The sequence below is a fragment of the Girardinichthys multiradiatus genome, chromosome 8, assembly GCF_021462225.1.
Source record: "Girardinichthys multiradiatus isolate DD_20200921_A chromosome 8, DD_fGirMul_XY1, whole genome shotgun sequence".
Classification (NCBI taxonomy): Eukaryota; Metazoa; Chordata; class Actinopteri; order Cyprinodontiformes; family Goodeidae; genus Girardinichthys; species Girardinichthys multiradiatus.
The window spans coordinates 28,808,836-28,831,750 of NC_061801.1; the positions used below are offsets into that span (position 1 = coordinate 28,808,836).

General features: G+C 40.1%; 1 protein-coding gene across 1 annotated transcript in view; it reads right to left on the bottom strand.

Moving 5' to 3' along the window:
- The window catches only part of si:dkey-112m2.1 (transmembrane protein 132C), a 278,547-nt gene that overhangs the window by 40,011 nt on the left and 215,621 nt on the right, over positions 1-22,915 (bottom strand). Inside the window, exon 5 of the mRNA XM_047371747.1 lies at positions 15,488-15,677. Within this exon, the coding sequence (XP_047227703.1) occupies positions 15,488-15,677 (190 nt within the window). The remainder of the gene's footprint in view (positions 1-15,487; positions 15,678-22,915) is intronic.

Below are 22,915 nucleotides of genomic sequence, written 5' to 3' on the forward strand. Positions count from 1 at the left end.
GAGCTCTGGAAGTTACATCAGAATATTACAGCAACAATCTGTGTTACAAAGGACCAAAGGAGCTTCAGCAGCACAGGAACATAAAAAGTGAGACATGGTTTCAGGAGTTCAGAAAAAGGGTGGGAATAAAAGTCTTCAAAAGCTATGTAAATGCCTTATTGCCAGTTGTTACAAAAGCTTTGTAGGAAGGAAGGAAGTTGAACCTTTCAAGAGTGGTATAACCACTTGTAGGTTTAGATGACATAAAAATTTTTTTAAAGGACCAGGTTGGTTTGGATAGGTTTTTCCCTTAAAAATAAAATCAACATTAAAAAAAATATTTTGAATTTACTTTGGTTATCTTTGTCTGGTGTTAACAATCTGTTTTATGATCTGAAACATGTAAGATTGACAACAAGTAATAACAGAAGAAGTCTGGAAAGGGGCGAAACCTTTTCAAAGCACTGTAAATAATCATCCTCAACAGGCTCTGTGTTCTTGGGCTAAATGTTTGAAGAAAAGTTTCTGCTTTTACCTAATGAGCCATCAGAGCTGAAGCAACAGTCAAGTGTCTTAATGAGCCCCAGCTACATATGGTTTAGGTGCCATGCCACCATAGACCTTTATGTTACTTCAAAAAGAAACTTCATCCAAGTGATGACATTAAACATTCTTTTGACTTAATTTTTCTTGAAGTTTAGGCTTGAATGACAAATAAAGAACACAACAGGTGTGTTTTTTTCTCCAGAAAAATCACCTATTTCTTCACTCTGGCTTTCCAATTATCTCCTGGTGTTGCAGATATGTGAAAAGCATCTCTTATTCATGAATTCAATTTGAACACAACCACTGATAAACATTCGTGTCTTTAGATGGCTTCGTTATTTACTAATACAAACACATCTTCCGCGTACACCCACCCACTTATCAGTATGCACATGGAAACAAACTAATTTTGACACAGACATGTGTTGGCGCCCTTGATGACCAGGTTAAAAAACAAGCATGATCCCCCCCCACATGCGGCATCTGTTCTTAACCAACTTTCATTGCACTGCAAAGCACAGGGCAAAAAAAAAAAGACGGAAAAAAAGACTGAAAGACAGGAGAATCAATAAAAGGCCATTATGCTTCTGTGCAGCTGGGTACAAGGGTGGAGCATGTGGGGGCTGATATGGTGGAGAATGAATCATGTGTTTGGGAGCAAACAACCTACAGACGTGCTTCTCAGAGGATCGTTACTGTATGTGAATGTGAGTAGGCTGAAGGACAAAATCTGCTCTTGTTATTTGCCACAGAGCAATATTTCCATTAGTTCAGCTGACTTGCTGCCCATGAATGTCTGAGAGTGCTTTTGGATTTGTCACCTACTTTCAAAGTGTAGTGGTGAACACTCATACATTTACAAATCCACTTAAGATAGTGAGAGTGCATTGTAAGTATATGACATCCCAAATCACAATTTATCCTTCTAGGAAATGCAAAACAAGAGATATTACAGATAACTGATCACACTGTAATGCAAAGACAGGTGTGGAAAACTGCAACACATTCACTGTTAATAAAAAACAAATATTGCAACTAAACCTTGCTTGTTGACATTCCCCATTTTATGCCAGTTGAAGGGCAAATGCTGTCATATTTTAGAGTTAGAAAGCCTACAAATTCTAAAAGTATGAAACATAAATAAATCACAAAAATACTTTGTTATTCAAAGCATATAAAGAATTTTAATGCACTTCACTGCAACAAAACAAATCTTTTGAAATGAAAAGGAACTATTATACTGTATGTGAATGCAGAGTTTCTATGCAGTCTGGGAAAGTAAACATTAGGAATTTTCCAGGCTCTTAAGTATGGGACAGGACAATTCCTTCTTACCTCCTTATTGTCCTCTCTTCCTTCCTAGTTTCCTTCATTATTTCTTTCCTTCCTTCTTTGCTGCCTCTCTTGTGTCCTTCCTTCCCTTCCTCAGTTCTCATTGTGTCCTTCATTCCCTAGTTCCCTTCCTCCCTCTGTTCTTGCTGTCATTCACCCTTACTTGTGTCCATCCTTTGATCTCTTCCTTGTGTACTTCCTGTCTTCTGTCCTTCCTCTCATCCATCTCACTTCCTTCCTTGAATCCTTCTCTTCTTTCATCAGTGATTCCTTGCTTTCTTTTTTCTACCTCCCTTCTATTCATCCTTCTTTCTTTCTCCCTTCCTCTCTTTAATCATTTCTTCCTTCCTTTAGTATTTCTTTCACTCCTTCCTTCCTCCATCCCAAGTCTTTTCTTCAATTCATCTATCCGTTATTGTGTCCTCGGTTTCTTTCAATTATTTTTTCTTACTTTCTATACTTCTTGTGTCCTTCCTTTTCTTCCGCAGTCAGTTTCTGATTTAAATGTTTCCATAAATCTTACTTTGACACTGTAAAAATGTCAAAAAATCAAATTGGGATGTCTTTGCATTTATAATTAAAACAGGTGAAAATGACTGAGAACCCTGGGTATGTTATCTGTACTGCGACTGCTTGTTGTTATAAATAGAAAACTTGATGAAGGAAATATGTTAAACTGAACTTTTATTGGCAGAAAAAAAAAGGATGGCATGTGCTTTCTTCTTTGTGAAAGTAAATAGGTAAAGAGGGCAGACTTCTCCTCACACATCAGAAAAAGCCTCTCTTATGCAACACTGTCTTGCCCCAGGATTATGAAACAATAAGGGAACAACTCAGAACACGGGACAAGGACACAACACATGTCATGCCACTCTAATGATGGCTTAAGGTTAAATTATCCTGCATAAAATAAAACATACACTGCTAAGATATACATTACAATACACTGCACATTGTTTAAATGTACAAAAAACACATATTAGATTTATGTGCTAAATTCTGATTAATCCCATATGTTTATTGCATTGGATAAGAGGAGGAGGGAACTGCTTTACCTAAATCTGGCTCATGAACTCAGTTTAACCCAGGCCAGCAATTTATTATTCAGTGGATGAAAATAAGCTTCTGAACCACAGAAATACCAAGGCCACAACTATTCACTATCCAGCTGAGATTGAGAATTGGCTCACAGATCCTGCACTGGTCCCATGTTAGCGCAGAATTTCCAGCGCAGAAAAAAGGCATTGAAGATGTCAATGCATTCCTGAAAAATATATTTTTAATAATTGACACAAAGGTTACACCAGATGTTGGGGACAACCCAAGTAATTCACACAAAGACAGTTTTACAAATAGTCCATAAATAATGTGTAGTAAAACTTAACGGCAAAGAACATAAGAATTTAATGTGCTTACTAAAATATATTCCGTATTTACTAGAAACACTAATTTTATAATGTCAACTTCAAGACATCTCCTGTATGGAGAAGCTGTTTATATGCATTGTGCAGGTATGATTATGGTCCATTCTTTTACACAAAAAGTATTCGAATACCAAAGTTCTGGGGACCTATTCTGTGCACTATGATCTTAAGTTCTTTCTTCAGATTTACAATTAAATTCAAATTAAGTAATTGACTGGACCCTTCTAGCAGATTTATTTTGTTTCTATTGAATTAACTGAGAAATTTCTTAACTGTGTTTGGAACTATTGTCTTGCTGAAATATCCACATTTGCTTTATCTTGAGATTCTTAAATTGAATGTCCAGGTATATTTCTATATTTATCCCTCCCAACTACGACAATCCTTCCTTGGGTTATATAAAGTCCGCAAATACCCTATGCTGAAAAACTGTCCTACACTATGATGTTCCCACCTCTAAACTTCAAAGTTGGTGTTGAGTTTTTGAAGTAATATCCAGTCACATATCCAGAGAGCAGAAATAGAGGAAATTGGGATGGATAGCATTGATTCTTATTGTTGAAAAACCTATTGACTGGTCCTTGGCACTCAGATATCTTTTTGAATAATTCTTTTTATTCATCTGTCTGAAATCTTGGGAGTAACATCTAGTCGTAGATAGTTCATGGAGAGCTTTATATCCCTTTTGTGCATGTATTTTCTTTATATTTTTAATACTTTGTCCCTGTGTCCTTCAACTTTGCTTTGTTATATATTACTTAATTTATGAACATATTTGTTTTAATTGTTTAATTTCTCCGACTGTGAATTACTTATTAACTCAGGTAAACATTGGGTTTTTCAATACTTTTTTGCTTTGGATTGGGGAGCTATTCTTAGTCCTTAACACCGGCATAAGCAGTTTGAGACTTTACTTAAAATTCAAATTCAAGAGGAACATATAACATAATAAAAACATTGTTCATTGTTTTTTTTTTACAGGTGGATATGTTAATAGATTTTTTCTATACAGACAAAACTCAAATAATCGGTGCTTGTGTCTAGATTGATTGACCTCAAATGGCATGGCAGATGTAGTCGCAGTGTCAGCAAATCAACAGCTGGGGGCAGTTTGGGGAAATTTAGCCATAATCACTTGGAGGAAATACCACTATTGATTAAAATGAAGGCCTACAGTGATTTATACTCTCCTCATTAATTAGTTATTGATTTATAACTTGTTTTCCTGGCAAATCGGTTGGAATTTGTTATTGTGTAATCTGAGCTCTAAATACATTTAAAGCAATTAAATATTAAGCCTCTGTTGTATTCCAGCCTCATACTTTCTCACTCAAACATTAGAAGGCAAAAAAAGGCAAAGTCAGAAGTGATAAATCAGCTGTTCCTGGTAAAGCCAGTCTGTTTCTGTGGACCTCTTTCCTGTTTCTTTAGGTTGTTTGTTTATAAACTAGAACGCTCTGCTGTGCTGGCCTCTGGCCCCGAGCTGACCAAATGAAAAACTCGCAAACTAGACCATCAGAACAGAGGGAGGGCTGAGTGAAAAAACCTAGAAACGAATGACAGAATGAACAGGCTCGGCTAAAAAACCTGACTGACATGAGCCCTGAGAGTGGAAAGCAAAAATTGTGTGTCCTATGGATGTGTGCTATGTTCATCCACAGAGTGCTGCCCTTTCTTAGCATTTTTACACTCTCTGTTATGCACCCTAAAGAATGCAAAACTCCAACTGGAGCATCTTGAGACCACCTTATTTTAAGTCTTGGTCTTGTGGCAGTCTCGGACATGCTGGACTCTGGATTTTTTTCTCAAAATCAGTCAAGACCACAGCTGCAACCGTTTACCTCAACTTAGTGTAAAATGCCTGGGTGCATTCAAATGTAACCAACCGTCATGGTTCCATGGACATTTAACTGTGAACTACTTTTTCAGAGTTCTTTATTTTGTATTTTGAGTTATTACTGTATTTCTATATTTAGGTTTGTTTATTGTTCTTCTAGTTGTTCCATGTTTCTGTTGTCATTAGTCTAATCTCAGGTTCTTACCATTGCTCCCCACTTAGCTGTCATCATTCTTCGGATTGTAATTACCTGGTTTTCATGTATTTAAGCTTCTTGGATTCTTTCTCTCGCTGCTGGATTCTACTGTTGCAACCCTCTGGTTCCTGTGTGTATTTCTCGTGTTCTGGAGGTTCCTCAGTTTCGTCACTAAACTATCACCATCATGCATCTGCCTCTGCCTTGTTGCCATTTGGTTCCTTTCCATCAAACCACAATCATTACAATAACATTAATATCTGATAAGTGCTTTACTCTTACTGATACCTAACTCCTGCTTTACGTGGACTAAAATGCCCACATGTTAATGTTTGTGGTAAATACTGTAAAAAATAAATAATAAAACACACTTAAAGCTACCTGTGTAAATAAAACATATAATGTTCTCTTTTATTTCTTCTCCAAACAACAAGAACATAGCTGTTTATTTATTCTAAGTCTTAGTTGCCATGGTAAACCTGCCAAGTGCCTGTATGCAATAATAAAAGAAAAGCAGAACTTAGCCTACAAAAAAGAAAACTAGAGGAATGTGCTTAAATATGATCACAAAAAAGTTAATGCAGAGCTTTGTGTTAATGTCCTTCATTATAATATTTTGGGACAGTGAGCACAAGGCTAACGATATAGGGTTTTAAATAGAATTAGTTTCCGAAGCTGTGAATAAAATGATAATGATTGCATTTGGGATGTACTGTAAAGAGCTATGGGGGCCACATTGGCTGTCTCCTCTAATGAGAGAACAGAGAGGCACAGCGCGGCAAGAGAGGGATCAAAAATTCATGGGAGGATGCGGTAAAAAGTGGCACAGTCTCTGCTGGCAGGTCTTCCACTGTCTTTTAAGATTGTTAATGAAACGCTCTCATGGATTCTCACCCCATCTGCTGTGTTAGATTTAGGTTAGGATTTATGCATTTCAGTATTGCAGTTTTCTTTCAGTCTCTCTTAAATGTCAAGAGTAAACACTTTTTACTTTAAGAAAACAATATACATCATTTGTTGTGATGATACTGAGCAGACATTTACAAGGTGAGTTCACAGACCTCATAATAATATTGTCATTTAAAAGGCATTTAATACAGTAAGGGATAGGTTCTTTCTGCACTGAGTTTGCACCTTCTCCCCATGCATTTGTTGGTTTGCTCAGTATTCCTACTTTCTTCAACAGTCCAAAAACATGACAGTTAGGTTATTTTGTCTCTCCAAGTTATCCTCAGGAGTTAGTGCGTGCGTGCATGCATGATTGTTTAACCTGCGTGTCTCTGTGCTGCCCTCTGACAGCCTTGCAACCTGGATGTGTTGTAATTATGGATCAGAGAATATCATTTAATATTAATATTTTAATATTTTATCAAATAATATTAAGGTCTGTTAAGAGTTGTCCTGTGAATACCAGCCCAGTAAGGCGATGGTATTAGGACAAAATAGAAAGGTGTGAGACGAGCTCTGACATTATTGAACAGCATAAACTCTGCATATATATGGAATGAATTCACACAATTTCTTAAAATACAAGAATTTATTAACAAAAATAAGTCAACTCAAAGACAAGCGCGGACGGCGCGTTATGAGCAATGTTCTGGTTAAAATCACTCTTTAAATAAAGTTTATCATAACTTTAAAACATACAAAGGACACAGAACCGTCACGTGCCGTAGCTAGCCTACTAGCACTAAGATAGCCGGGTTCCACAAAACAAAACTTCATAGAATGAAAACGTTCAGATTATTTCATCCTAACTGTTAATCTGCCCAAACCTAACCTCTGACCATGTTGAGGGAATGTTGTCCAAGGGCGAAGTTTGAAGGAGGTATCCACAGTCAACAAGCAGTTAGTTCGGTAGCTAACCTCTGCGTTCACTCTGTGAACAAGAGTTAGCTCCGGAGAGCTGGCGGCTCGTCCTATCCGCTGCGGTTTCTGCCGTCTTCCTTCAGGCTGGGGCTTTTCTCGAACACCGTTTGCGTCTGCGGGGCCTCGGAGAGACAGTCAGCAATGCTTGTACCATAATTATCCCCGTTCATGAATGAAAATACCGGATACACAGACAGTATTTCATTCTACTTAACTTTGCATATGATTGATGATCGTATGGCTTTGGATCCAGTTGAATGTATGTCTTTTTGCCAGCAAAAGACATCAGCGCGCTTTTCTGCCCTATCCGGTCCCCCTGGAAGGCCGCGTGGAAGAGAGCGATATTGTGGGAAGGGTGGGGGTCTTATACGGGCAGTGACATCATGGGAAGTCCTCTGCTACCCCCCTTTTCCCCTTCGGAGTTTTAATGTTGAAATCCATGGCTGTAGGTCCCAACAGATGGATGGATGGATAGATGGATTGAGGAAGCTCACTGAAAATCTCAGATTGTGGATTTAATACAAACAGCCAAAAAATCAAAACAGGATTTTTTTTTTTTTTAAATCAACCAATCTGTTGAAATAAAAGATTAGTTTTTAGTTAGATCTTCATTTTAAACATTACTACTACTAAATTGTTTTGTCAAAATAATATATTAATATAGTATTACTTAACAAAGGAAAGAAAAAAAATACAGTACAAAAGATGCAGAAAGAAATACAGTAATTATTTAATTGTAATAGAATTCTTCCTGATTTTGCAAGAAATTATTAAGAAACCTGATTTATTAGTTTTTCATTTTTTCCTGTTTTCTGCAGTCCTAAAAGATCCAGCCCATTGCTGTCAATATTGACTAGATTATAGTACAGATTGTTTTTTTCTGAAATAAAAAAACTGATTACACAAATAAAAAAGTGCCACAATAAGTGGTCTTGGGAAGTACACTTAAAAGAGGCAAGAGGTGGTAAATAAAAAGCATTTTTAAAAGAATGCTTTTATCGTACTTGAAAAAACAAAAACAATATTAACATGTTAAAAAATGAGGAGAAAACTGTGAAAACCTGGCTATTTATCTGATAATAAATAAAATAATAAATAAAACAATAAATAAAAACCAGGAGAAATAAAAAAGAGCATTGGTACCTCAAGGTCCAGTAGTATTCATCATATTATCATTTGTTGATAATTAACAAAAGCAAACATAACAAAGATGTGAGATGGCAAAAGTAAAACTAGCAGGGACACTAGAATAGAGTCGTACTCATACTCGTACTCGTCGTCTTCCGCTTTATCCGGGACCGGGTTGCGGAGGCAGCAGACTCAGCAGAGACGCCCAGACGTCCCTCTCCCCAGAAACCTCCTCCAGCTCCTCCGGGGGGAGCCCAAGGCGTTCCCAGGCCAGCCGAGAGACATAGTCCCTCCAGCGTCTCCTGGGCCGTCCCTGGGCCTCCTTCCGGTGGGATGTGCCTGGAACACCTCCCGAGGAAGGCGTCCAGGAGGCATCCGGTAAAGATGCCCGAGCCACCTCAACTGGCTCCTCTCGATGTGGAGGAGTAGCGGCTCTACTCCGAGCCCCTCCCGGATGGCCGAGCTCCTCACCCTATCTCTAAGGGAGTGCCCGGCCACCCTATGGAGGAAGCTCATTTCCGCCGCTTGTATCCGGGATCTCGTACTTTCGGTCATAACCCAAAGTTCATGGCCATAGGTGAGGGTAGGAACGTAGACCAACCGGTAAATCGAGAACTTCGCTTTTCGGCTCAGCTCTCTCTTCACCACAACGGACCGGCATAACGCCCCCATTAGTGTGGCAGCGGCACCGATCCGTCTGTTGATCTCCCGCTCCATTCTCCCCTCACTCGTGAACAAGACCCCGAGATACTTAAACTCCTCCACTTGAGGCAGGAACTCCCCTCCAACCTGAAGAGGACAAGCCACCCTTTTCTGATCGAGAACCATGGCCTCGGACTTGGAGGAGCTGATCTTCATCCCAGCCGCTTCACACTCGGCTGCTAACCGCCCCAGTGCATGCTGTAGGTCTTGGCTAGAGGGGGCCAGCAGGACCACGTCATCTGCAAAAAGAAGAGACGAGATCCTCTGGTCCCCAAACCAGACCCCCTCCGGCCCTTGGCTGCGCCTAGAAATCCTGTCCATAAAAGTTGTGAACAGGACCGGTGACAAAGGGCAGCCCTGCCGGAGTCCAACATGCACCGGGAACAGGTCCGACTTAGTGCCGGCAATGCGGACCAAACTCCTGCTCCGCTCGTACAGGGATGGCCCTTAATAAAGGGCCCCCGATTCCATACTCCTGGAGCACCCCCCACAGGGCATCACGAGGGACACAGTCGAATGCTTTCTCCAGGTCTACAAAACACATGTAGACCGGTTGGGCAAACTCCCATAAACCCTCGAGTACCCTGTAGAGGGTATGGAGCTGGTCCAGTGTTCCACGGCCAGGACGAAAACCACACTGCTCCTCCTGAAGCCGGGGTTCGATTATCGGCCGGACTCTCCTCTCCAATACCCTGGCGTAGGCCTTACCAGGGAGGCTGAGGAGTGTGATCCCCCTGTAGTTGGAACACACCCTCCGGTCACCCTTCTTATGTAAGGGGACCACCACCCCAGTCTGCCAATCCAAAGGCACTGTCCGCGTCCGCCACGCAATGTTGAAGAGGCGTGTCAACCATGACAGCCCCACAACATCCAAAGACTTGAGGTACTCAGGGCGGATCTCATCCAACCCCGAAGCCCTGCCACTGCAGAGCTTTTTAACCACCTCGGTGACTTCAGCCCGGGTGATGAAAGAGTCCAACCCCGAGTCCCCAGCCTCTGTTTCCACCAGGGAATGCGTGATGGCAGGATTGAGGAGATCCTCGAAGTACTCCTTCCACCGGCCGATAATGTCCCCAGTCGAGGTGAGCAGCTCCCACCTCCACTATAAACAGTGTTGGCGAAGCACTGCTTCCCCCTCCTGAGGCGCCGGACAGTTTGCCAGAATCGCTTCGAGGCCAATCGGTAGTCCTTCTCCATGGCCTCATCGAACTCCTCCCAGGTCCGAGTTTTTGCCTCTGCCACCGCCCGGGCCGCGGCAGGCTTGGCCCCACGGTACCCGTCAACCGCCTCAGGAGTCCCACAAGCCAACCACAGCCGATAGGACTCCTTCTTCAGCTTGACAGCGTCCCTTACTGCCGGTGTCCACCACCGGGTTCGGGGATTGCCGCCACGACAGGCACCGCAGACCTTACGGCCGCAGCTACGGGCAGCAGCATCGACAATAGATGCGAAGAACATGGTCCACTCGGACTCTATGTCTCCAACATCCCTCGGAATCTGGTCAAAGCTCTCCCGGAGGTGAGAGTTGAATACATCCCTGGCCAAGGGGTCCGCCAGACGTTCCCAGCAGACCCTCACTATGCGCTTGGGCCTGCCAAGTCTGTCCGGCTTTCTCCTCCCCCAGCAGATCCAACTCACTACCAGGTGGTGATCAGTGGACAGCTCAGCCCCTCTCTTCACCCGAGTGTCCAAAACATGCGGCCGAAGGTCTGATGATATGACAACAAAGTCGATCATCGACCTCCTGCCTAGGGTATCCTGGTGCCAAGTGCACTGATGGACACCCTTACGTTTGAACATGGTGTTCATTATGGACAATCCGTGACTAGCACAGAAGTCCAATAACAAAACACCGCTCGGATTCAGATCGGGGAGGCCATTCCTCCCGATCACGCTTCTCCAGGTGTCACTGTCGTTTCCCACGTGGGCGTTGAAGTCCCCCAGCATCCACCTCTCATCCACTGGGGTAAACCCCAACATGAGACGGCTGAGCTGGGGGGCGACAAGCAAACCCACCCCAGCCCGCCGCCTCTCCCCGCAGGCCACTCCAGAGTAGAAGAGAGTCCAGCCCCTCTCGAGGAGATGGGTTCCAGAGCCCACGCTGTGCGTGGAGGCGAGCCCAACTATTTCTAGACGATATACCTCGACCTCCCGCACAAGCTCAGGCTCCTTCCCCCCCAGCGAGGTGACATTACACGTCCCTAGAGCCAGCCTAAGCATCCGGGGATCGGGCCGCCGAGGTCTCCACCTTCATCCACCGCCCAATCCTCTTTGCACCGGTCCGTCACGGTTCCCCCTGCAGGTGGTGGGCCCACTGGGGGATGGTCTCGCATCTCTCATTTGGGCTTAGCCCGGCCGGGTCCCGCGAGGAGCAACCCAGCCACCAGGCGCTCTCCGACGAGTCCCGACCCCAGGCCTGGCTCCAGGGTGGGACCCCGGCTCCGCCGTACCGGGCGACGTCACGTGCCTCGATTTTGTAGTCGTCATGAGGGGTTCTTGAACCGCTCTTTGTCTGACCCGTCACCTAGAGCCTGTTTGCCATGGGTAGGAATAGAGTCTACAAAAATAAAACCAGAGTAAAAATGACACGTTTTGCGTGACGTGTAGCATGGTAGTGAGGCATGCCACCCATGTGCCGGGGACTTGGTCCTCAATGTAGCCGTTCCAGGTTCGAGTCCCAACCCTGAGACCTTTTCTGTATGTTTTTTCCATCTCTCCACCCCACTTCCTCTCTGTTTACTTTGAAAATAAAAAGCCCACTAGTGCCACAAAATGAAAAGTAATTATAAAAAAAACACCATCTATAACACCTACAAGAAATTCATAGGCTTCATATCTGTCTTTGTTAAACATCCAGATCTGAGTAGTGAATAATAAACTTTCATTTTTCAGAGTGACTAATCAGAATAAACAGAGATTAGAAACATGACAAACTGAAGATTGCCTTCTTCTCTGAAGTGTTATACACTGGATTTTACATTTGGCAGACAACTACATGGTGTGGATGTGTAGTCTCCTCCATGGGAGTCAAGGCCACGCGAGATCACAGTAAGATTAAAGTTATAATAAATCCAGGTGTCTACCATATGTATGCACTGCTGAGTACCAGGAATGAAAGATGTGTGTTTAACCATTCAGCTACAAAGTTAAATATTGATGTTAAATCTGAACTAATAAAACTGTTTATGTGAGTTTGACTTAGCTTTCTTGTAGTGATTGGTTTGGCCTTGAAAAGCAGTAGAAACTGTGAAAGCACTTTTGCCCTTTAGAGGTATATTGATGAACAATGAACCACTAAAGTATTGATGCCATTTATTTTAACACAAAAAGTAAAGACAGAAATCTGGCCTCTAAAATAAAAATGTGTTTTCTAACGTTATTTTTAATGTTGACTTACAAAACAGATCTTTACATTGAGATAGCTATATTTTACAACTCAAAAGCCTTTTTTGCTCTGATACATGCAGAGAAAAAGCTGCTGAGAAAGACATTTGACATTTGGTGTCATGTATCTCAAAATCAATCCCTGCATGGATATGCTTTGCCTTGAAAATCATTATAACAAAATGCCACTATAAACATCCACTAAAATTAAGTCTTTTAACTGACTGGGGGAACTGCTTCTTAACTTATGAACATGTTAGTTTGGATTTTGCTATTTCTGCTTATACATTAAATGGTCATTTGAAAACCAAAGCTTTTATTTACTAAAGTTAGCTTTGTCTGATATTAAAAAAAAACTGCTCGATTATCTTAAACCCCGAAGTGTGACAAACAGAACAAATCTCTAATAGGAAGCAGCACTGTTTGTTTAACCCATTGGAAACAGAATGGATTACTTACAGCTGCAAGCACACATGCAACATGTATACTCTCAAATAGGATACTATGGGTATGCTGCAAAACCAATATCTTGATCCTATTGTAAACATCCCAGTTAAAAACCAAAGCAGTAATGGCAATAATGGAGACTCCCTCCATCCATTGGCCAATACAATAGTCAGTAACCAACAAGAACAAATGCAAGTTAAGAAGAGGCATTGCTGACTAAGTATTCACACAGATTTCCTTGGTGTTGCAGATTTCCTGGTGTTGCATCAACCGATGTGATAGATCCAGCACACTTCTCAAGTGCCATTTGATCTCCAGTATTTAATAATATTGAAAATACTACTTCATCAATATTCTCAGGACAAGAAAAATAAATAAATAAGTAAAAAATTAAAATCACCAATGAATGTCACTCATTGACATTTTGAGGAAGAAAAGTGGGGAAAAAGTGCAAGGTACATCATTGGAAAACGTGGAGACCTTGTACTTTATGTTTCCATGTGGTGGGAATGTCTATGGTTGTCCCTCCTCTATTATGATAGGGAAGTGAAAATGTAGCATTACAGGTTTATTTACCTAAGATGTCTATGAAACAATTAAGAAAGGGTGTGTTCCAAACCACTGGGTGGAGTATTATTGCAGATAAAAGGTGTTTGCATTAGTTTAAAAACTCTTTGGTCAGTTGAGGAAAATTAAATAAATTGTGAAATAAATTTTACTCTGCTGTGTGTTGTTTTTTCACATTTCTTTAGCTTTATTTTCTACTGCCGTTATTTGTAGACTTTTAGCAACCTAATCTTTTTCCAATCAGACATTATCAACTTCAAAACACAATTTTGTTTTATTGTTAATGTTTTATATCAACAAAACTACAAATTATTTGTTATCGCAGAAAATGTTGCAGGCTTTTTCAACACATTTTTGTAGTTTAGCTAGATTTGAAAAGAAGAAAAAAAGGTGATTTATGCATGTCTTAACTAAATTCAAATGGACAAAATTAAAAGTTGGGAAATAATGCCAAACTCCCAGGTTTAATTAATTGACCAGAGCTATAAATCAGCAGCAAAATGCAGCCTCACCAAATTGTCATGACAAAGGTTCATAGAGTCTTCGAAGACATTTGATTTTCAGTGACTGTTGCCACTGAAATTAAAGGATTGTTAAATATATATAATTACTCTTATCCTGTTTTAACATACTGAGATCTTCCTTTCATTTGCGCATAAAAAAAACAATTACAACAGTTTATCAAGTATACTTAGCCATTATCAGAACACAATTACTCTCCTGAGGCCACTTGCCAATTCATCAACATTTACAAGATAAAAATCCTAATTTCATTTACTTCTCAATCAGCAAGCACTATACTGCATTCTCAAGCTACATACCATTAAAGTGCCAAGGGTTGTGTTAAAAATAGCATTCATTGTATTTGTCTAGCGGGACTGAATGGCAATCAGAGAGCTAGTCTGCAATCACAGTTTGTGTGTCTTTTTTAAGTTCAGTTCTAGTTTAAACAATCCTTCCCACACAGAGAAAGTTTTCTGATAAAATAAGATAGGACAACAATGGCTCATTACCGAGTCCCTTGTCACAAGTAAAAAGTATTTTCAAAGTGTTGTGAAAAGAAAATCAAATAAAAAACTGTCTTTAGATTTGACAGGTAAAAATTTATTATTGATTATTTGTTCAACAAATTTTAAAACATAACTCAGCTAAACAAAATTTTGCTGTTTCCCTGTTTTGCAACCAACACTGAACTTAGGAGGTTGTGGTCCCCTGGGCAACAGACAAAGGTTTGAACCATGCTTCATATGAAACATGTTGCAAGCATCATATTTAAAATAAGTGAATATTTGCAAAAAATAAAACAGTAAAGCCTATCAGTTTGAAAATTAAATATCTTGTCATTGTACTGTTTTAATTGCACATAGGTTGAACAGGATTTGCAAATTGCTGTATTGTGTTTTTATTTGCGTTTTATATAACATTGCAGCTTCATTGGAATTAGGGTTGTAGTTAAGCACACATTAACTTTAAAGATTTGTGTCTAATGTGTCCATGAGTGAATATGTCCAAAATAATCTCTCTTTTTGTCCTTTGTAAAAAGTTCCCTATATGCACAACACCATTTCTGCAATAAACTGAGCCAAAATGTTATAGCAACTTTGCCAGACCTGTATGGGGTGATGTAACACAATCACTAAAAAAAAACACAGGAGGCTTGGCATATCTGCTTAAGATTAGTTTTAGTGTTTTATGTTGTTACATATTCAGAGTTAAGAGAGTTAAGTTAAATGTGGGCCTATGACATCATTGTTTTCAAATGGTTGCATAGTAGTCATCTACATAAAAGTCTAACATTTGTCATCATGTTGGGTATCAAATGCTCTACTTGATACATAGATCATTTTTATTTTTTTTATTGCTAAACAAAGGTTTGAAAAGTCTATACATTTAAAAACTTAATAATATTAATGATTTCTAGGTGCCTAAAATGTCTGAGCCACTGCAACTGCTCAGGTAAGCCATTGTAAAAGTCAGATAACACTAGTGTTTAAAATCGCTTAAAATTGGGCTCAAAGGAGCATAAAGTGTGAACAGGGGTGTCAAACGTAAACAGCAAAGCTACTTCTTTCTTACCATGGCCAGTGGCACAATCCCGCCAAGGTCCTGCGTTGCTAGACGGATGAGGGTCCGCACCTCACTGGTCAGGGTGCGGGTGAGTGGATATTCCACCTGCCATGTCACCTCCCTGCTCCCCTGAGTCAACATCAAGCCGTTCACCTCCAGATCCACCTGCAGAACATGTTGGTAGCCCACTGCTTCAACTCTGTGAAAGAGATAGGGAGCAAACATGAGTTGGAGAGGGGATTCAAACAAACAAACAAAAAAAAGAAATAAAGCAAAGGTAGATACAAAACAGGTGCCAAAAAAATAAGGTGAGGAGGAATGCTTTAAAATTGTAAGAATAAATTAAATAGAGAACAGGGAAGGAAATGAAGTTGAAGACATGTAAATAGTGGATTAAAGGAGGTAACATTGATGTTAAGAAATGTTACCTTAAGTTTTTAGGACTATGAAATACAGGTCCTTCTCAAAATATTAGCATATTGTGATAAAGTTCATTATTTTCCATAATGTCATGATGAAAATTTAACATTCATATATTTTAGATTCATTGCACACTAACTGAAATATTTCAGGTCTTTTATTGTCTTAATACGGATGATTTTGGCATACAGCTCATGAAAACCCAAAATTCCTATCTCACAAAATTAGCATATTTCATCTAACCAATAAAAGAAAAGTGTTTTTAATACAAAAAACGTCAACCTTCAAATAATCATGTACAGTTATGCACTCAACACTTGGTCGGGAATCCTTTGGCAGAAATGACTGCTTCAATGCGGCGTGGCATAGAGGCAATCAGCCTGTGGCACTGCTGAGGTCTTATGGAGGCCCAGGATGCTTCGATAGCGGCCTTTAGCTCATCCAGAGTGTTGGGTCTTGAGTCTCTCAATGTTCTCTTCACAATATCCCACAGATTCTCTATGGGGTTCAGGTCAGGAGAGTTGGCAGGCCAATTGAGCACAGTGATACCATGGTCAGTAAACCATTTACCAGTGGTTTTGGCACTGTGAGCAGGTGCCAGTTCGTGCTGAAAATTGAAATCTTCATCTCCATAAAGCTTTTCAGCAGATGGAAGCATGAAGTGCTCCAAAATCTCTTGATAGCTAGCTGCATTGACCCTGCCCTTGATAAAACACAGTGGACCAACACCAGCAGCTGACACGGCACCCAGACCATCACTGACTGTGGGTACTTGACACTGGACTTCTGGCATTTTGGCATTTCCTTCTCCCCAGTCTTCATCCAGACTCTGGCACCTTGATTTCCGAATGACATGCAGAATTTGCTTTCATCCGAAAAAAGTACTTTGGACCACTGAGCAACAGTCCAGTGCTGCTTCTCTGTAGCCCAGGTCTGAGGAATGTGGCACCTGTAGCCCAATTCCTGCACACCCCTGTGCACGGTGGCTCTGGATGTTTCTACTCCAGACTCAGTCCACTGCTTCCGCAGGTCCCCCAAGGTCTGGAATCGGCCCTTCTCCACAATCTTCCTCAGGGTCCGGTCACCTCTTCTCGTTGTGCAGCGTTTTCTGCCACACTTTTTCCTTCCCACAGACTTCCCACTGAGGTGCCTTGATACAGCACTCTGGGAACAGCGTATTCGTTCAGAAATTTCTTTCTGTGTCTTACCCTCTTGCTTGAGGGTGTCAATAGTGGCCTTCTGGACAGCAGTCAGGTCGGCAGTCTTACCCATGATTGGGGTTTTGAGTGATGAACCAGGCTGGCAGTTTTAAAGGCCTCAGGAATCTTTTGTAGGTGTTTAGAGTTAACTCCTTGATTCAGATGATTAGGTTCATAGCTCATTTAGAGACCCTTTTATTGATATGCTAATTTTGTGAGATAGGAATTTTGGGTTTTCATGAGCTGTATGCCAAAATAATCCGTATTAAGACAATAAAAGACATGAAATATTTCAGTTAGTGTGCAATGAATCTAAAATATATGAATGTTAAATTTTCATCTTGACATTATGGAAAATAATGAACTTTATCACAATATGCTAATATTTTGAGAAGGACCTGTATGTATACTTTATGAGAAGTAATGAGAAGTTCTCTTACAATGTGTGAAAAATGATACAATACGATCTACAATCTAATCTAATCTAATCACGTCATCATTGATCTTCATTCTCAGATCAAACCAAAACCATCATGCTGTGAAAAAAAATTTTTTTTTCCAGCCCAATATGGAACATCTTTTCTTGAGGGCCAAACAAACAATTTTCTCTCTGCTGATGTAGATGCAAACAATGCAGAAAAAAAAACAATGAATGCAAAACAACATCCTCCAAACAAATTTGAGTTGCTGAATGCTTGGTTTGATTGAGCCAGTGCCTTTCCCTTAGGTGTCAATGTCAAATCTCAACAGAAAACCTTTTCCAGCAGTGGCATGCAGACAGTACCCACTGCCTTGAAACTTATTATTCATACTCGGGGATCTAGAAGTGGCACTTATACATACACAAAGGCAGGAAACAAAAAACCCAACTGAAATCTATTGGATAATTTTGAAAAATAAACAGACAACCAGAAACAAATTTTCTTTACTTATATGATGTTTATATTATGATCCTGAACTGTGTGTTGATCATTTGGGGGCCAACTAAAGCAAACCTGGGGAGAGTTCAAACACAGCGAGAGGAGGGGGTTGTTTGGGCAGAGATGCGGTCCCAGCTCTTCATTAAACATATTTTGGGTAAGTCTGTACATATGTATCCTTCCAGCTCTACCGTATGTTCACATTTCGATGAGAGCCTCACTTCAAAGCGCAATTTTTATATTTTTTTATTTTCAAGGATGGACTGTTAATAAAGAGGGAAGAGGAGAACACTTACTGAAAATGAAAATCAGTGTGGATGAGGAGGGCACAAACAGCAATTCTGGGTCAGTCAGAAAAGCTTTTCAGTTTCAACTATAAATGTTTGTGATGCTGGTTGTCTGTAAAAAGCCACAAAGAGCATTGCATTGGGTGATCTAAGGGGAATATTAATATGTATATATATATATGCAGGGGTTGGACAATGAAACTGAAACTTCTGGTTTTAGACCACAATAATTTATTAGTATGGTGTAGGGCATCCTTTTGCGGCCAATACAGCGTCAATTCGTCTTGGGAATGACATATACAAGTCCTGCACAGTGGTCAGAGGGATTTTAAGCCATTCTTCTTGCAGGATACTGGCCAGGTCACTACGTGATACTGGTGGAGGAAAACGTTTCCTGACTCGCTCCTCCAAAACACCCCAAAGTGGCTCAATAATATTTAGATCTGGTGACTGTGCAGGCCATGGGAGATGTTCAACTTCACTTTCATGTTCATCAAACCAATCTTTCACCAGTCTTGCTGTGTATTGGTGCATTGTCATCCTGATACACGGCACCGCCTTCAGGATACAATGTTTGAACCATTGGATGCACATGATCCTCAAGAATGGTTTGGTAGTCCTTGGCAGTGACGTGCTCATCTAGCACAAGTATTTGGCCAAGAGAATGCCATGATATGACAGCCCAAACCATCACTGATCCACCCCCATGCTTCACTCTGGGCATGCAACAGTCTGGGTGGTACGCTTCTTTGGGGCTTCTCCTCACCGTAACTCTCCCGGATGTGGGGAAAACAGTAAAGGTGGACTCATCAGAGAACAATACATGTTTCACATTGTCCACAGCCCAAGATTTGCGCTCCTTGCCCCATTGAAACCGACGTTTGGCATTGGCATGAGTGACCAAAGGTTTGGCTATAGCAGCCCGGCCGTGTATATTGACCCTTTGGAGCTCCCGACAGACAGTTCTGGTGGAAACAGGAGAGTTGAGGTGAACATTTAATTCTGCCGTGATTTGGGCAGCCGTGGTTTTATGTTTTTTGGATACAATCCGTGTTAGCACCCGAACATCCCTTTCAGACAGCTTCCTCTTGCGTCCACAGTTAGTCCTGTTGGATGTGGTTCGTCCTTCTTGGTGGTATGCTGACATTACCCTGGATACCGTGGCTCTTGATACATCACAAAGACTTGCTGTCTTGGTCACAGATGCGCCAGCAAGATGTGCACCAACAATTTGTCCTCTTTTGAACTTTGGTATGTCACCCATAATGTTGTGTGCATTTCAATATTTTGAGCAAAACTGTGCTCTTACCCTGATAATTGAACCTTCACACTCTGATCTTACTGGTGCAATGTGCAATCAATGAAGACTGGCTACCAGGCTGGTCCAATTTAGCCATGAAACCTCCCACACTAAAATGACAGGTGTTTCAGTTTCATTGTCTAACCCCTGTATATATATATCAATATATATATATATATATAGAAATATCAATATATATATATATAAATATATATATATATATATAATGTATATTTATACATCTCTCTTAAACAAAGTCTCTGTTGAGTTCATTCCAAATGTAGTATATCGTCTCTGCTCTAAGCACCCGAGGGAGTGTTACAGTACAACCCACTACAGGATCCCAGTGTCATGTTTGGCTTCAGCAGACCGTGAAAACTACAAGATGTTGGAGTGTATCACCACTAAAAGGAAACCGGTGTTTTGACTGTTGAGGTTTCGATCGAGGACAAATACATTTCCAGAGAGAAGTTTACATATTTGTGCATGAATTTCATTTTGTTAGGGGGTTTGAGATGTTTAGTTAACTGTCCTTCTTTCAGGATGGAACAATTATATTACAAACATCTTCAATGAATTTGACAAGAAATGGTGGACATTTCATTTATTGTGGAATACATCTAATTCAGACAGGGTCAAAACTATAAATAAAAGCTCACATAATAAATACATGCACCTGCACAAATAGTTCAAAAGTTATTTGGTTGGTTTTCTGGTAAAAGAACAAGACTTTAAAACACTGACTGCACATTTCAACAGGTTTGAGCTTGGGAAGCTTTGGAACAAACATCAAAGAATCTAATGTCTAATGTGCTTTATAGATTATAAGATAAATGTAATGGAATTACATTTGGAATTATTATCCTGTTGAAAAACCTAGATCTGTCCGAGTTTAATTTGCCGAACTGTTGATCTGAGGCAAGGTTTAAGTATTTGGAGGTAGTTTGTCTTCAGTTTTATACCCATCAGTACCATTGGTGGTAAAACAGCTCCACAGCATGGTACTACCACCACTTTGCTTGACAGATGTTACAGTGTTCATAGCTTTGAAAGCCTCTTCTTGACTATTCCAAAAATTTTACTTGGCATTTTCCTCAGATCAGTATTTGTCTCAACAAACGTTTTTTTTTTTCCAAAGGCATTTTGCTTGTGCTTCTTTGCCAACAGAGCCCCATTGTTTTATCATCTTAGCCATTGTATACTTAATCTAGTATCCCTAAGCCATTTTCACTGGTCCATTACTTTGAAGCATTGTTTAAATATTTTATGACATTTTATATTGGATGAAAATACATTTTAAATGTTGGTCAGCTCTCACTCTCAGTCCATGGTGATGCAATACTCCCATACTGGTGTCTTTTGAACTTATTAGGAGCATTTTAAGCAACCATTAGTCAGGGTGTATGAGTGTGTTTCAGAATATGTGTGTATACTGTATAATTTTGACTCCGTGTGGATAAGAGAAAATTGAGAACAAAATCAAATGTATGTATCAAATTGTTCCTTTTAAAAATTCTGTAGTCATCTATGGTTAATTATTTCACCCTGGAAAAAGGCTCAAATAAATAACTAAAAACATAAATTCTGACATTAATGCAGCAGTAATGGAACTCTGTGCTTAATAAAGCACCTGGCAGATTACACATGTTTTAGGCTGACGTAGGGCTAACACCCTAAAATGAGAAGTGGATACCATAGTAAGAGTTGCTTATGTTATTGTGTGCATGCTTGCACACCCCTGCACACATTGCAGCAGGTCTCCATGTGGATATTCACTCAACCATAGGTGGATTTAATGTAAAGCATTGGAAACAGTGCTGTGAACACTGCAATAGAAGTGAACATTTAAATATATTATGAAGTAACTGCCTCTATTACCAAAATGGTCTCATCAATAGTCATCAACTGAATTCTATCCATCAAGTTTACCAGTTCTTATATAATAATTGTATTTCTGAGACATAATTTTGGAGCAATACAAAGCTCCACGATTTTATACAGCTTGATCTCATGCTGAGCACAGAGATTGTGACTGTAGTGATTATGTAGTTTGCGCTTTTAGTGTGTAATTAAAGAAAAATCTATTTTCTGCAACAGGCATTCAAGCTTTACAATGAAGCTGCAAACAATAAGAGCCTTAGTGCTGTAATCTACAGTACAATACAGGTTATCTCCTTCCTGAATTTGCCTTTTTCCATGTTGGATTTCATTTGTTTTCAACCTGTTTATCTTTCTTTGCTGACCTGCAGTGATTTGTGACACTCAATAGAGGGCAGTGCACTCTCTTTCCTTCTCTGTCTGTCCTGCATGAGGCTGGATAGATGAATGAGGTCAGACTGCTTCTTTGTGTCTTATTAGAAACATAACTGCTGGCTTTGCCCTATTCTCTGTGCAAATAAAAGACAATCATATACACTATCACTTTCTCTTCTTTATTATGTAGATTTAAAGAACAGAAAAAAAGTGAACAAAGAGAAAGACATTAAAAATGAGTGGGAACAGGGTTACAGAAGCTGACAGAAAGTGTCTGTAAAGATTTCATAAATGGCTGACTTCTCAAAAAGGGCAAATAGTGATAATACCCTGGTTTAACAGCAGGGTTTTGGGAGTGAAATTAGTTGGGAAATCAGTTGTCAATTTGAGGAGGCTTTCGAGCTATCTCTATTTGTCATTTGTTGAATAGAAACAAACACAAACAGAACAGGGTAGAAGAATCTACTCAATCCTTTTAGATTTCAAACACCCTTGTCACAACAAAGGGTCTCTAAGCGAAAAGCAGCAGCACGAAAAATAAAAAATAAAAATAAAACGTGGAGCTAAGAAGCACATAAACCAGGTTAACCATGAATTGATGTTTTTGCCCTTTTCACTGTTAACACCTCTGTGGATATCTGGATGTCACAAAGGCAGCGATAAGAAATCTCTCTCCTAGAAATCCGAGAGGGATGGCTCTGTTCATACACAGCAGTTTTTTTGGTTAGTACTGATAACGTCACATCAAAGACATGAATCTATTTGAAAACAGTGAAATGACAGTGATCCCACAAAGAGATGTAAATGGAGTATTTTTTGTGTAGGTACTGGCTTGTATACAGTACTTTGCAAATGTTTTCACAAAATGTTTTGTCACACAAAAAGAACTTCAACTGGAATTACATGTGACATACCAATGCAAAGGAAACATTAATTTGAAATGGAAGGAAAATGATAAATAGTTTGCAAAACGTTCTATGAATAAAATCTGAAAAGTGTGATGTGCATTTGTATTCATTCCCTTTACTTTGATATCCTTAAATAAAATCCAGTCCAAC